At 42.3% G+C, this 15,104-nt stretch overlaps 1 protein-coding gene across 1 annotated transcript in view; it reads right to left on the bottom strand.

Annotated features, from left to right (window-relative positions):
* The window catches only part of LOC135220198 (integrator complex subunit 2-like), a 100,562-nt gene that overhangs the window by 25,536 nt on the left and 59,922 nt on the right, over positions 1-15,104 (bottom strand). The window contains 1 exon segment of the mRNA XM_064257483.1: positions 2,344-2,492. Coding sequence (XP_064113553.1) covers positions 2,344-2,492 — 149 coding nt within the window.

Genomic DNA, 15,104 nt, shown 5'->3' with positions numbered 1-15,104 from the left:
GTAATCGATTATCACTAACTGTTAGACTGTAAAAGATAGAAAATATGATTAAAAAAGGATACTCCTTTCGCATCCAAGGGCACTGCCCTCTGAAATGAGAGGAGATCCCTAAAACATCACAACCATACATGTCCCCCCCATCCCCCTTTTAACCCAATAAGCTAGCGAAAAGGGCGAAGGAGAAGAGGGTATACCAGGAGAAAAAACAAAAGGCAAACTTCCCAATTCCCTCTCGGTCATTCCCCAAAGAGTAAGCGTAAATGTCAAATAAATATACTGTCCCACCCTAACATTAAAGGGCAAAAATAAGTGATATGGGTGTAGATACACCCTTGCCACCAACCTTTAAAGGGAAAGGTAGCTTGCAAGGCTTATCACAAGAAGTGTATTTGTATATTAACTATTAAAGCTAATTAATTATTAATATCAAACAGTATATAAAAAAAATATTAAAAACAATAAAAGAAAGATCCCACCGGGAAATCGTGATGGGAGCCGGCCAAAAGCAAAGTGGACTTTGTTCAAGAATTTAATGACCATGTTCAAGCTTTGCTGTAAAGTAATTCCTAATGCAAAGGACCGAGGGTTTGCACATTGTATAGGAACAACTATAAATGACATAAAAAATTAAACAAACAATTTTGCAAGGTTTCTTGAGGATTCATAAATGGTATACGTTTGCGTGGCTGTGAAAAACTCATATATGATAATTAGTTATGTTCCAATGAAAAGTTCACGCTACTGTGAATTCGAGCAACTTGAATCTCATAAGATTGAGCTACTGCTGTATCTCCTTTTACCTAAGTCAACTCCTCACCACTTTGTTAATAACCTATTCCACCTCTCCAAGGCATGTAATTATTCATTATCTTACGTTGTTATTTCCCTCATATTATTATGCTAAATGCAAGTTGCTGTCCATGGCTTCCTGTTGCACCTTGATGCTAATCACATTTCATCCCAAGATGACTAAACAAAATACCATTATTGTAAAGCCAATGACATCAACCATTGCTAATGTTATCAATCTCCGTCACCTTTTCTATACTGGAGGCATTAGGGATCACTTATCACACGAATGACAAGTAAAAAACAGTCATAATCTGACAAGTAGTAAAACTATCACACACAATCATCAAAGATTACCAATAAAGTTATTAAGTATTTATATCAACTAACCTTTCATACTCCCACTACTAGTGACTTCAAAACCAGGTCAACAGTCAAAAATAACTGCACGGTAATTTCCTACCAAATCATAGCAAAACTTACCAAAGTCAAACTTAAAACTATGAAAGGGACAAAATACTGTCTATAAACTTAATTTTTTTTAATGTCAATAACTTGACTGAAGCTAAGTGACCTCTTGGACTAACTTATCTTGCTGAGTGTAAAATATGCACACTTTTCAGATACTGTACATTCAAGTCTAATTATGATGTTATACATTAAGTACTATAATTACACACCAATTGTTGTTAAGTTCTACAAGTCATTAAACCGTATCTACTAGGATAAGAGAAAAACTCTTGTCCCCCTTATAATTTCCAAGAATGCAATTTACTGGGAATCTTAAAAACATTTCAGACCTCCACATCTAAAAATTGACAAATTTTTAACCAAATTTAATTTAATTTTTTCATAACTAACACAACCTGAGGTCTTAACATTAGGATAAATACTTATCGCCAGCTGGAAACGGGTAAAGTTTAAAATACTTGTGTATGCAAGGGACTACTGCATCTGTGCTTGGTCACGACATGTGGAGCCACCCAGATACCCCTCTTTAAACTCGTGACCCGTTAGTTTATTCTTCCAACCCAGGTTAGTTGATAGAGGGATGGTTAGAGTGGGCCTTTGTATGTTAAGACCTCAGGTTTTGTTAGTTATGGAAAATACAAATTGGTTAAAAATCTGTCATTTGTTCATATACGAAACAAACCTTCGGTCTTAACATTAGGATAGACTTACTTTTGGTGGGAGGTAAGTACTATTAACCAACTGAGTGTTTTCCACCTTAATCAGTTTTCTGAATACCAGTATTCTACAAAACAACTGACCAGTATTTCAGAATCTAAGATATATATGAATATCATAGAGTCAGACTTCTGGGTTTCTACACAATATCATAGTTCATTGCATCTGAGGAAGATAAGCACATCTGTTCTTCTAACAAACCAATTCATCCACTTATGAAGGTTTGTTATCATTCCTCTGCCCCTTGCTACAGAGAGAAATGTCCTTTTATGATGGTACTCTCTTCTTACTGCCCGAAGTAAAGGAGAAAGAAATTTGAAAGGAAAGAGGCCAGTTATCTCCTCCATTTCACAATCGTACCATCACCTTAGACAGATACCAACTGATCCGCCAGGGGGTGCTGGATGAGTTACACAATTTGTTGAGCAGCCACTCATAGGTTTTTGCCTTCCCTCCGACATTATACTCTTGTTTTTGTTACATAAGGCCCTTCTTGCATTTCTTTCCCACTCGACCTGTCTCAACAAAAAGTGTTCATCAACAACATGTCGAAGAACTACTATGTCCCTAACAGAACCTTTCTATTAAACGTCCAATGAACTGTGGGGAACATTCCTTATGTAGAACATGAAAAAAAATGGTTCGATACAGTCACAAACCAACCATCACGATCATTTTAACAGATATGTTCTTAATTGCCAGAAAGGCACGTATTCCTCTGATGACCTTTCCTTCTGTAAGACCAAATTGGTACTACTTGACAACAAGGAGTAGGCTTGTTTGTTTACGTCTACCACATTTATGTTCTAGGTGACGTAATTCTTTCGATAACTACAGAGTACTTTTGACAAGTCAAAGCCGGCCCTCCTGAAGGTCTCTTACGCAAACTCACGCCGTACTGAGCATGACTAAAAAGTGTATCTGTCATCATGATCTGTGCTGCATTGAATCATTATCTGGATTCTGGGGCAAATTGGATACTGTTGTTCCCAACTACTTTTGAATCTACGTCAAAACCTGACTATTGAGTACGTCCCACTCTACCAAGGTCAGAGGAAGACAACAATCCACGGTCAGTTTCTTGTAACGTGACTGATTCATGGGCCTAGTGGTATAATGCCCCGCGAGTCTACTCCCCTGATACAAAGAGTATGTTTTCACTTGGTAATCCAGCAAGTCTACTCTGATTACAAGGAGTATGTTTTTCACTTATCAGATCAGAATTTTTTATGTGCCCAAACCCGTTCAATGCTCTCGAGTCATCTGAAGATTACTCAGTGTGAAGTGATATTCACATACCCAATCACCAGTCCAATGTGTATCACCATACAGGTAATTACAGAGAGACTTCCCTTGTTCTGACAACTGCTCCACAAGATCATTGTCTACTGACAGAATGCCTTTAATGGACAGAAACCTCCTCTATACAGGCAGTCACGGCCAAAGGGTCATTCTGTATATGTGACCCCCGAGGAACTTTGGAGGTCGTGTTACATCCGAGCTGATGCTCTACACCCAAAGTCTTAAAACTGTAGTTTGAAAAGGGATATGGGCAAACTCCAGACCTGAGATATTAATTCTACCTATCGGTGGTGCCTCTTCCCCACACGAACCCTGGTAGCGATGATTGTGCCAAGATAAGCTTTATCAATCACTCATCTTGGGTCCTCCTAAATTACTGAAACCCCTCTTCCGTTCACGACATGGGAGGAACAGTAGAACGGAGAGTTTGCGTAACCTCCAGGTTGTTCCCAATATCCAAATGGAATCCTCACACAGCCCGAAGGGCAAGACCCTGAGACAGCTCTTACGTAGTTCTTCAATTACACAAGTTCCTCTCTGGACGAGTGGTTTTCGCGCTCATCTTCCAATCCAGTGGTCCGAGGTCCAATTCCCGGCTCGGCCAACGGTGAATCAAAGGAATTTATTTCTGGTGATAGAAATTAATTTCTCGATATAGTGCTGTTCGGATCCCAACATTAAGTGTAGGTTCCCGTCGCTAGGTGACCAATTGGTTCCAAGCCACATAAAAATATCTAATCCTTCAGGCCAGCCCCAGGAGAGCTGGTAATCAGCTCAGTGTTCTAGTAAAAACCGAGATACGTATACGTACTTAACTTTTTCAATTATACAGACGATATCACAGGACCACCCACGGGAATGTCCTATGATAATATATTCTACTCAGACACGTCCTAATTATCCTCCAGTCCAAGGAATTAACCTGTTAACAGGACAGGGCTCAATCTTCATAAGGAATATTACTTTCCAACCACGAAACACCCTATGTGGTGATCTGTTACATTATACGGACATATGTTCCATATGTTACCTTCCAAAGAGAAATCCTATATTGCCAGAAACCACCATGGTGCTATTCTCAAGCAACCTAGCCCAGAATTGTACCTAACGTCATTTCACCCAACCTCACTTTTGAAGAATGGACATTCTCCACCTTCCCCTTCCAGATATGATGAAGTTCTAATGACTTGCTTCAGCCAACTGAAGCTCAAACCGTCTGTGTTAGGTTCATGGGAAAAAAACCCCTTTTTTTTTCAATATAGGAACTAGGCCAGGATGGAAGCAACCCTTTTTGAAGATGCTAGGTTAATCTAGCCAATAACCACTTGGACTAGACTAAGAGGTACAGTCAATTAAGAACTGATTAACTTATTTTAAGTTGGCAAGACCAGGTTCACAATGGCTTGGTAAGGTTTAGGCTAGGTTAACTCTTTCACCAATTAGCTAGGCTAACTCCTCCATCACTAGGCTAGGCTAAGTCCATCAGAGAAGTACGCTACTAGTTTAGGCTAGTATGAATAGCTTAATCTAGAAACCAAATGACTCAGGTTAGGGTAAGTCGTCCAAGAAAGTTCAGACTATACATGCTAGGCTACAACCACCACCTACTAGGCTGAGGTGGTAAAAGTGTTCCAAATGGGTAGCCCAAGCACTAGTCTATGCTCGGCTATACTTATAACCTTACTACTCAGACCAAGCTAAGATAGTAAAGGCATATTCAAGTAGCCAGACCATGCTAAGTCATCAATCCATTGTTAGGCTAAGTTGACATGTATGACATGTATGCCGGAACCATCTAACCCATGAGTTAGGCTAAGTTAACTAAGAACTGTACCACTCAGACTAAGCTAAGATAGTAAATGCAGGTTCGAAAGCCAAGACCGCAACCATTAGCTAGGCTAAGTTGGCACGTTTGCCCAAACCAGTTAGTTCGGACAGTCTAAGCTAAGAAATACTACTCAGATTAACTAAGATAGTAGCGGTTAGAATCGGACTGGCTGGGATAGGTTATGAATTTAACCACTTGTTAGGCTAAAAGTTATGACTCAATTAGCTGGGCTATAGCATCTTAGGTTACAAGTGCACTACTTAGGCTTGTCTACCTTAAGTGGTGAAAGAAAGAAGTTCCACCTCCTCCTTTCAACTTGAAAGTTTTCTTCATGGCCCTCTCTTTTAACTACTTGTGTAAGAGTCGAAGCATTTGGTCAATATTCTTATAGGAACAACAAACCAATTATACCAACAAGTAATATAAAAATGATATTGTTATAATACAATAAGTTTCATACATACTTACCTGGCAGATATATACATAGCTAAGACTCCGTCGTCCCCGACAGAAATTCAAATTTCGCGCCACTCGATACGGTAGGTCAGGTGATCTACCTGCCTGCCCTGGGCGGCCAGGACTAGGAAACCATTCCCGTTTTCTATCATATTTTCTCTCTTCCACCTGTCTCCTGCGGGGAGGTTGGGTGGGCCATTAATCGTATATATCTGCCAGGTAAGTATGTATGAAACTTTATTGTATTATAACAATATCATTTTCATACAATGAACTACCTGTCATATATACATAGCTGATTGGCACCCTTTGGTGGAGGGTCAGAGACAGTTAATATGGAATAGACAGGTAAACAACATATGTTGTAGGTATAAAGAAAACCTTGGTTCCTACCTGATAGGTGGTAGACTTCGTGGCTGTAGCCCGGTAGTCTGCATCACCTCAAGACTTTAGCGAGATATTAGATCTATGGCTAGAGTTCTTTGTGGGTCTGTCGATGGGTATAAGAACCGCTTACTCGGCAGAGCCTAAAAGGACTTTGTCAATGGGTACTGGACCACTTCTATGACAACACACCTTGTGAAGGAGCATAACCAATCCCGACCACCTGATCCTAACCACCATGTTAGTATATAGAATTGCTCTGAGTTATCCCCGAACTCATAACAAACAACCCATAACTCGAAACGAAAAACTCATTTATACAAAAATTCTCAAAAAAAAAATTTTAATACTCCCCTAAAAGATATCACAAGAGTTCCTTACTGAACAACAGTGACTGGCCGCCAGTGCAGCACCGAGCCCTCTTTGTCAGCAGGAATCTAGAACATATCTAGTAGAAGGTATGTACAAATTTAAGGATTGGTGTTTGCTCCCGTACCCAGTATTGTATCCGCCGATACAAATGGTCCCAGAGAAAAACATTTCTCGTAGGTCACGCGAACGTCTTTAAGATAGTGAGATGCAAAAACTGAATTGCACCTCCAATATGTCGTGTCAATGATTTTCTTTAATGACATATTCTTCTGAAAAGAGAGAGACGTCGCCACTGCTCTAACTTCATGGGTCTTTTACGCTTAAAAGCGGGGAAAAAGAGTCGTCAGGACGAGAAACTTGTGAGCATCCGTAATGACGCTCCTAATGAAGAAAGCTAATGCGTTCTTAGACATGATTCTTGTGGGTCCTTAATCGAACACCAAAGACTTTGTCTAGAGCCTCCCATTTGTTTCTTTCTTTGTAAGAAGAACTTCAAGGCTCTTACCGGGCAAAGAGACCTCTCTGTTTCTCTCCCTACTAGACTCGATAAGCCTTTGATCTCGAATCTCTTGGGCCAGGGATTCGATGGATTTTCATTCTTCGCTAGAAAAAGAGTTCTAAACGAGCAAAAGGCCGAGTCTTTGTTAAAGCCGACTTCATCTTCTAGGGCATGAAGTTCGCCAACTCTTTTGGCTGTCGCCAAAGATAGGAGAAACAAGCATTTTCTTGTTATATCCCTGAACGAAGCTACGTGGGGAGGCTCAAATCTGTCAGACGAAAGGAACTTGAGAACTACGTCCAGGTTCCAGCTGGGTGGAGTTAGTTCCTTCGATTTTGTCGTTTCAACGATCTATCAAGTCGTGCAGATCTTTTATTCTCAGCAATGTCTAGGCCTCTGTTTCTAAATACTGCCGACAGCATGCTCCTGTATCCTCTGATTGTCGATACAGACAAATGAGAGACCTCTCTCAAGAACAAAAGGAAATCGGCGATTTCGGTTATAGAGGTACTGGAGGAGGACAACTTCTTAGACTTACACCACCTTCTGAATACCTCCACTTCGACTGATAGACTCGTCTAGTGGAAGCTCTGCGGGCTCTAGCGATAGCGCTTGCAGCTTCGCGAGAAAACCCCCTCGCTCTGACAAGTCTTTCGATAGTCGAAAGGCAGTCAGAGCGAGAAGCGGGGAGGTTTTCTGATGAAACCTCTCGAAATGTGGCTGTCTGAGAAGATCCATCCTTTTTGGAAGGGATCTTGGGAAGTCTACTGTCCACTCCAGCACCTCTGCAAACCAATCTTGTGCTGGCCAAAACGGGGCTATCAGGGTCATCCTTGTCCCGTTGGACGCTACGAACTTTCTCAACACTTGTCCCAGGATTTTGAAAGGGGAGAAAGCGTACACGTCCACATGAGACCAGTCCAGCAGGAAGGCGTCGACCACGAGAGCTCTTGGGTGGGTCCACCACTGAACAAAAGACTTCCCAGCCTTTTGGAAAGGAATGTGGCGAACAGATCTACGTGAGGAGTGCCCCAAAGATCCCAAAGACTCTGACACACCTCTGAATGAAGAGTCCATTCTGTGTGAAGGACCTGGCTTCTCTGCTCAGTCTGTCCGCCCTGATGTTTCTCGTCCCCTGAACAAATCTTGTCAGGAGGGCGATGTTTCTTTGTGCGGCCCAAATTAGCAGATCTCTTGCTATCTCGTAAAGCGACACTGATGTGTTCCTCCTTGCTTCCGAATGTAGGACAGGGCTGTAGTGTTGTCCACATTCACTTGGACCACACTGTCGTCACAAAGGTTCGAAGAACTTTAGCGCCAAGTGAACTGCTAGAAGTTCTTTGCAATTTATGTGCCAGGACACCTGTGCTGCCTTCCAGGTGCCTGACACTTCTCTCGTTCCTAGTGTGCTCCCCAACCCTTCTCCGATGCGTCGGAATACAACACTCGGCTTGGGTTCGGAACTTCCAGAGAAATTCCCTTGTTCTCTTTTAGAGGGGACAACCACCATTGCAACCACCATCTCCATTGGAAGGAGAAACTGTCGGAGAGAAGTCCCGTCTTCCAGTTCCAAGATCTCCTTAGGAAAAAACTGAAGAGGGCGAAGATGTATGGTCTTCCTAGAGGAAAGAACTGTTCGAGGCGAGGGAAAGTGTGGGGGCCATAGTAAGGCTTAACCAATTCCCAGCTCAAGCCGAAGCTCCCAGTTTCTTTCCCTAAGAAGAGAGATAGACCTTTTTCCAAATCCTCTCAACGAGTCTCCTCTATTGCGAAGGAAATACTCGAAAACCCCGAGAATCCATCTGAATCCCCAGATAGACCAAGTTCTGTCTGGGAATCAGCTGTGACTTCTCGAGGTTCACGAGTAGTCCCAACGCCTTTATCAGGTCTAGGGTCAAAGAAAGGTCCTCCAAACACTGTCTCTCTGTTCTGGCCCTGATGAGCCAATCGTCCAAATATAGAGAGATGTTGACGCCTTTGAGGTGAAGAAACCTCGCCACATTCTTCATCAGGTTTGTGAAGACCTGAGGAGCTGTGGACAGGCCGAAACACAAGGCCCCCCTGAACTGAAAGATCCTTCCCCCCGTCATGAAACGGAGGTACTTCTTCGACGAAGGGTGAATCGGGACATGAAAATAGGCGTCCTGGAGATCCAGCGACACCATCCAATCTCCTTGACGTAAGGCCGCAAGGACTGAGGCCGAAGTCTCCATAGAGAACTTCTCCTTTCGAACGAACTTGTTCAGAGCGCTGACATCTAGAACTGGTCTCCAGCCCCCGAGGCTTTCGCAACCAGGAAAAGCCGATTGTAAAACCCCGGAGAGTTTTTCTCTAGAACCAGTTCTATAGCTCTTTTGTCCCACATCTGATTCACCATCAGACGAAGAGTATCCCTCAGTACAGGGTCCCTGTATCTGGCTGACAGTTCCCGCGGAATGGTCATTAGTGGAGGACTGTCTTGGAAGGGGATAAGATATCCCTTCCTGATTATGGACATGGAAGAGGCGTCTGAGTTTATGTGAGTGACCAGGCGTCTGCAAATTCGAGAAAGCCTAGCCCCCACTGGTGTTTGGAGGTTTGTCTGTCTCACTTCCCTTTCTTAAGGGGACGGGAGGAAGGAGCCTTACCTCTCCTCTCAAGACCTCTTCTCTTAGAGGTAGCTCTGGAGAGACGGCCCTACCTCGAAAGGGCTGAACCGTGAGAAGAAGTCGGTCCTTTCTTGTCAACAGAAACAAGTGGTCTCTTCTTCCTTGCAGTTTGCAGGAGAAGATCCTGAGTCGCCTTCTCAGTCACGTGATCGAGAAATGTCCTTCACTAACTGAGAATGAAACAGGAAGTCAGACATGGGAGCGAAAACCAGGGCTGCTCTCTGTGAGGGAGAGCGCCTTGGTTAGGAATGAACTAAAAATACTCCTCTTCTTAAGGAGTACTGCTCCGAAAAGAGAGGAGATTTCTCCGATCCGTCTTGTACCGCCTTGTCAATACAAGCAAGAATACTCAGAATGACTTCGGGGTCAAGACCATCCGAGTCATGAGCTTTCTTAGACATCACCCCAAGGGACCAGTCTAGGAAATTAAAACACTTCCAAAATATGGAAGAGTCCCTTGAGGAGATGATCCGTCTCCGAAATCGCCCAAGACACGCGAGCTCCATTCAAAGCGTGTCTCCTTAACGAGTCAACCAAGGTTGAAAAGTCCGCTTCGGCTGCCGCTGGAAGAGAAAGGCCCAGTTCTCCCCAGTTCGGTACCAGAAACCTCTCTTGCCAGAAAGTATGGCTGGAGGCATACAGAAGGTGTTTCCTGCCCAGATTCTTAGACAACATCCATTTGTCTAAGGACTGAAGCGCTCTCTTCATAGAGATCGTAGGTCTCATCTTCAAGACCGACGAAGACTTAGGCACAATCGCACTCGAAAACAGTGATCGAGGCGAAGGAGGAGCGGCAGGAGTTAAAGAATCTCCGTATTCCCGTATAAAAGAAGGTCAGTCAGAACTTTATAGTTCTAGACTCCTTCTCTACCGTCACCCTCTTCTTCCGAATCTCCTTCTACACCTTGTGGAGAATCGGCCTGAAAAACGAGAGGATCTTCATCCCGTTCTCTCTCTACTGGTGACCAAAACTCCTACTAGGAGAGGGGCTCATAGAGTGAACCGACTCTCTCTCACGTCTAAAAGAAGTCTCGCGTCTGCTTGATTCTCGCGCCTGAACAGCTCCTCGCGCTTGGCTGGCGCCTCGCGCTTGGCTGAATCCTCACGCCTAACTGGCGCCTCGCGACCTGGCTGGCGCCTCAGGCCTGAGCGTATCCTGATCTGGAGCAACTCGCTCGGATAGATCCTGACGTTTGTACGACTCTTCGCGCCTGGAAGACGTCCCATGTCTGGCGGACGCTTCACGTCTGGCTGGTGAAAGAAGACGAGACTTCTTAATAGGAAGTCTAGCGTCCTTCTTGCGAGGGGGATCCCTCGAAAGAACTCCAACCAAAGAGGCAATCTGCTCTTGAACTGCAAGCAAAATCCTCTTGGAAGCCACCCCAGCGTCCTCTTCAATAGAAGAAGCAGGAGAACTCGAAGGAGTGCGATCCTCAAATACAGCTCTAGGAGGCGTCGAAACCAGCTTAGCCTTCTTGATAGAAAAGAGCTTCCTCCGAGAAGCGTTCCGGGCTCGAGTCGAACGCTGCGCTCTTTCCAATGCCTTTTCAGTGGCCTAGAAAGATCCGAGTCCTTCCACCCTCGTTTAGGGTTGAAGGAGAATTCCGGGACGACGAGAAACAATCTCGTAGGACGCTTATATTTGAAAGCAGGGTCTCCTGGAGCAGACTGTAAACAAAACCAGAAAACCTTGCTGAAGGGGACGCCTGACCGTTGGGGATCCCCACAACCTCCGTACGACTTTCGACTTTCCTACTCCTCTGGGTATGTGAGTTTGGAAGAGGTCTAGGCCTGGGAGCATCGCAGGGACGTCATACGCCCCCTCCACAACACTGGGAACACTCACTTCACTTAGTAAATCACAATCACTAGCCTTACCTTGCATGGCCGCCATCTTTGTCTTCATTTTACGAAGAGTAGCCTTCAGATTGGCGATTTCAGAAGCCGAATCCAAATGCAAAGCCTGTGAGGATTCAGATACATAGGGAGAATCATATTCATTAACAAAAGGAGAGTTAGACTCAGAAAAAGGCTCAATAGGCCTTGTACTCACACTCTTTTGTGCAGCCCGTCTAATCCTATCCCTCTCTAACTTCTTCAAGTAAGAAGTTGAGTCTTCCATTCATTAGCATCCAACTTTTCCACACTCAATACAGGTGTTAGCCAAAGAACAGTCAAACCCCCTACATTTACGACATACAGTGTGAGGATCAACCGAAGCCTTCGGTATCCTCACCTTGCAGCCTACATTCACACACTCTCTCAACTAACACTTGAATCAGACATTCTATTAGAAAAAATCAAAAGCAGTCCAAATCCAGTCCACAGTAGCGAATGCCAAAACAACGATCCAGTACGTCACCAGATCAATAAAGATGATCAATAAAGTCTTGAAAAGCGAATTCCAGTCAGGAGGTAGTAACAACAATGTTTGATACCACCGGCGACAGAGAAAATATGATAGAAAACGGGAATGGTTCCTAAGTCCTGCCGCCAGGGCAGGCAGGTAGATCACCTGACCTACCGGTAGCGAGTGGCGCGAAATTTGAATTTCTCGGGGACGACGGAGTCTAGCTATGTATATATCTGACAGGTAAGTTCATTGTATGAAACAAGGGAATTCTTCTTACTGTAAAGGTTTGAAGTTTTCTGGGGTCAACCCAAAGTCTGTTAATTCCCACCATGCAAGTTGTATTCAATTACAGGCGGCCCTCGGTTAGCGGCAGGGGTTCCGTTCCTGGCCACCGACGCCAAGCGATTTTCGACGCTGAGCGATTTTAAAGCCTACGGCCGCCGCACACCTTCTTTCGAAACTCTAGACCAGTCAAAGGCGCCGTAATCCCACAACGGCGCAATAAGTAAAACTATATTTTATGCAGTATAATACCATAGAATTTACTGTACAGTACATGTGGGTGTCTAGAGTATGTAAAGATATAATAAAGTTTATACAGTGTACAGGTAGCTGTAGTGTTCAGGTTACGATCATTAGTCTTACGATAGTTCGATTTTATGAGAGATCAAACTTACAATGGCCTAACTTTTATCCATCTTCTAGTTACATAAGTTCAATAACAGCAAAGAGAATGATGAAAGTATGGTTTTAACGTTATACTCGTTGCTTGTGAACGTGTACAGCCATGAACAACTGAACGAGAAACGACTTTTTTTTTTTTTTTCTAAGTACAACCGAACTGGATAACATCTGTTTGGCTTGTATTTCGATCATCGTACTACAGTGCAACATTACCGTATTTGTTTATAAATGGCGTTATGTATAGATAGAACTGAGATATCTTATGTAATAACTTTATTCGCTATAGATCAGAGATCAATGTAGATTAAAGATCAATCGGGAAATATACCGTAAATTTAAACCTAGTTATAACTGAAGCTGAGAAAACTGTTCAAGCTGCTAATGACTATTATCGTACATCGGCAACAAGGATAAAACTGCAGTTAAACTCCCTGGTCTGACCATCCCAAACACAACTGTAGATAAAATTGGGATAACAAATAATTTAATCAAAACTGCTGTGCTTGAAAGAACACATTTTACTGTTGGTTTTCACGCCGATATAAGATAAATAACGTAAAGTTCGTATTACGATGATATAAAGGATTATTGCGAACGGAATCACTTAATTTTTTACGCAATAAACATGCCGCCAACGTAATCTGTTAACGAAAAAAATAAAGTAGTTCACATTCACAACGAGACTTATTCAATAAATATTTCCACCTAAAAAACATGCTGTATAAGGAAAAATAACTTTGTCTCATATAAAGTCCAGTATATAGATATTCGTTTATGCTAACTAGAAGCAGGAGCATTCGCTCAGAATTGCGTTATGGTGAAACAAACTCGTATTCATCAGCTGATTTCAAACCACAACATTGGCCGCTCCACGGAAATAACGTGCTTAAGTTTGCCATAGTATTTTAAAATACAATATGAGAATACATACAATATTCTTGGATACAGTGAAATAATGTATAACTTTTTAAAGGAAAGGATTATGGAAAAAGATGCATGATTAATAAAATAACACAATGCATGTTCGGAACAGGCGGACAAGAACGAACATGAAAAACATCCCCTGACAACGTGGAGCGTAGTTACAAAGGCTGCCTTAATTTGTATCTTATTTCTGTACAAAAATGAAAATACCTTTACGTAATATATTTCATACACATTTAAAAAGTCGACACATTGATCGCTAAATTTGGCACACTTTTTTTAACTCGAATATTTTCGGAAGAGCGGCAGACGGCGGCATACAAGAACGAACTTGAAAAAAAAAAATCGTAGTCGATAACTTGAAGGGGTTTCAAAAGCTGCCTTTTTATCATATTTCTGCACAGAAATAAAAAATACCCTATTCGTAATACATTTTTCATACACATTTTAAACATAAAAAAGCATAAACATTTATGAAATCGACACATCGATCGCTAATTGTTTTTTGCACTTTTTTTAAATCGATATTTTCGGAAGAGCGGCAGGCGGCGGCTTACAAAAAAGAACATGAAAAAACATCGTATTTGATAACGTGAAGGGCAGTTTCAAAAGCTGCCTTTGTATCATATTTCTGTACAGAAATAAAAATGCCTTTCACGTAATACATTTTCATACACATTTTAAACAAAAGCATGAACATTTATGAATCGACACATCCATAGCTAAATTTGCACTTATGTAACTCGATATTTTCGGCACAGAACAGCGTCAGAGGCATATATTTTACCCTAACACCTACGTAATAACTCTCCATAAAATTTGTTAATATATTTGCATAACCTTTATGGTCTGAACGCATTTCTACAAATGTATGAACTCGTTAGACAACAACGCTAGCGGCGCTGTTAACTGAAATTGTGCCGTAAAGATACCTTTAAAATGCCTTATTTTTTTAATGAATATTTTTGACGACCACCATAAAACCGATTCGCCGTTGAGTGATTGCGCCGTTAACCGCGGGCCGCCTGTACTAAGAGGAATACATAGACTTATTGTGATGGGTGCCGTTGGTAGACAACAGGTGAATGTGGCTGATGCACCTTCACTTCTCTTAGCACATAAATGAGAGGGTGACACATCTCAATAACTACATCATAGACCTTACGGCCATCCAGCATTATGTGCTTTGTTAAACTACGCTGTTCACGTTCTCATGATTAATACAGCAGTTGCCAATTGGTTTGTGTTTACCTTCCAACTTGGGATAAAACTTACACAAAACCATGGAAATAGATGAATTTAGCATATCTATATGCAATTTATATACAAATATGAGAGCAATTTTATCATTATTGCATTACTATGACATCTAAAATTAAAGGAAATAGTTGTAAAGGCATCGGTGTATGTATCAAGTTCGTCTAAACTGGCAACACTGCGCTATTACTGGACTGTTGACAACCTAAACGGCAACCATCTAAAGTTGACTGAGCTAAACTACTGATTAAGCTTTCTTATTCAAAATTAACTGGAGCACACAATGGCATTGCCGCTTATCTTGAGAAAATTCATATTTCTCCATAAGTGTGTGCTCCCGAAATGAGAGCATAATATAATGATGCCACCGAAGACGAGAGGTTGGCAGCAGTAGGCTGTGATGTCATGACTACCGCCACT

This window comes from Macrobrachium nipponense, chromosome 20, assembly GCF_015104395.2.
Source record: "Macrobrachium nipponense isolate FS-2020 chromosome 20, ASM1510439v2, whole genome shotgun sequence".
Taxonomy (NCBI): Eukaryota; Metazoa; Arthropoda; class Malacostraca; order Decapoda; family Palaemonidae; genus Macrobrachium; species Macrobrachium nipponense.
Note: the sequence above shows the minus strand (reverse complement) of the source record. Positions and strands in the feature narration are given on the sequence as shown.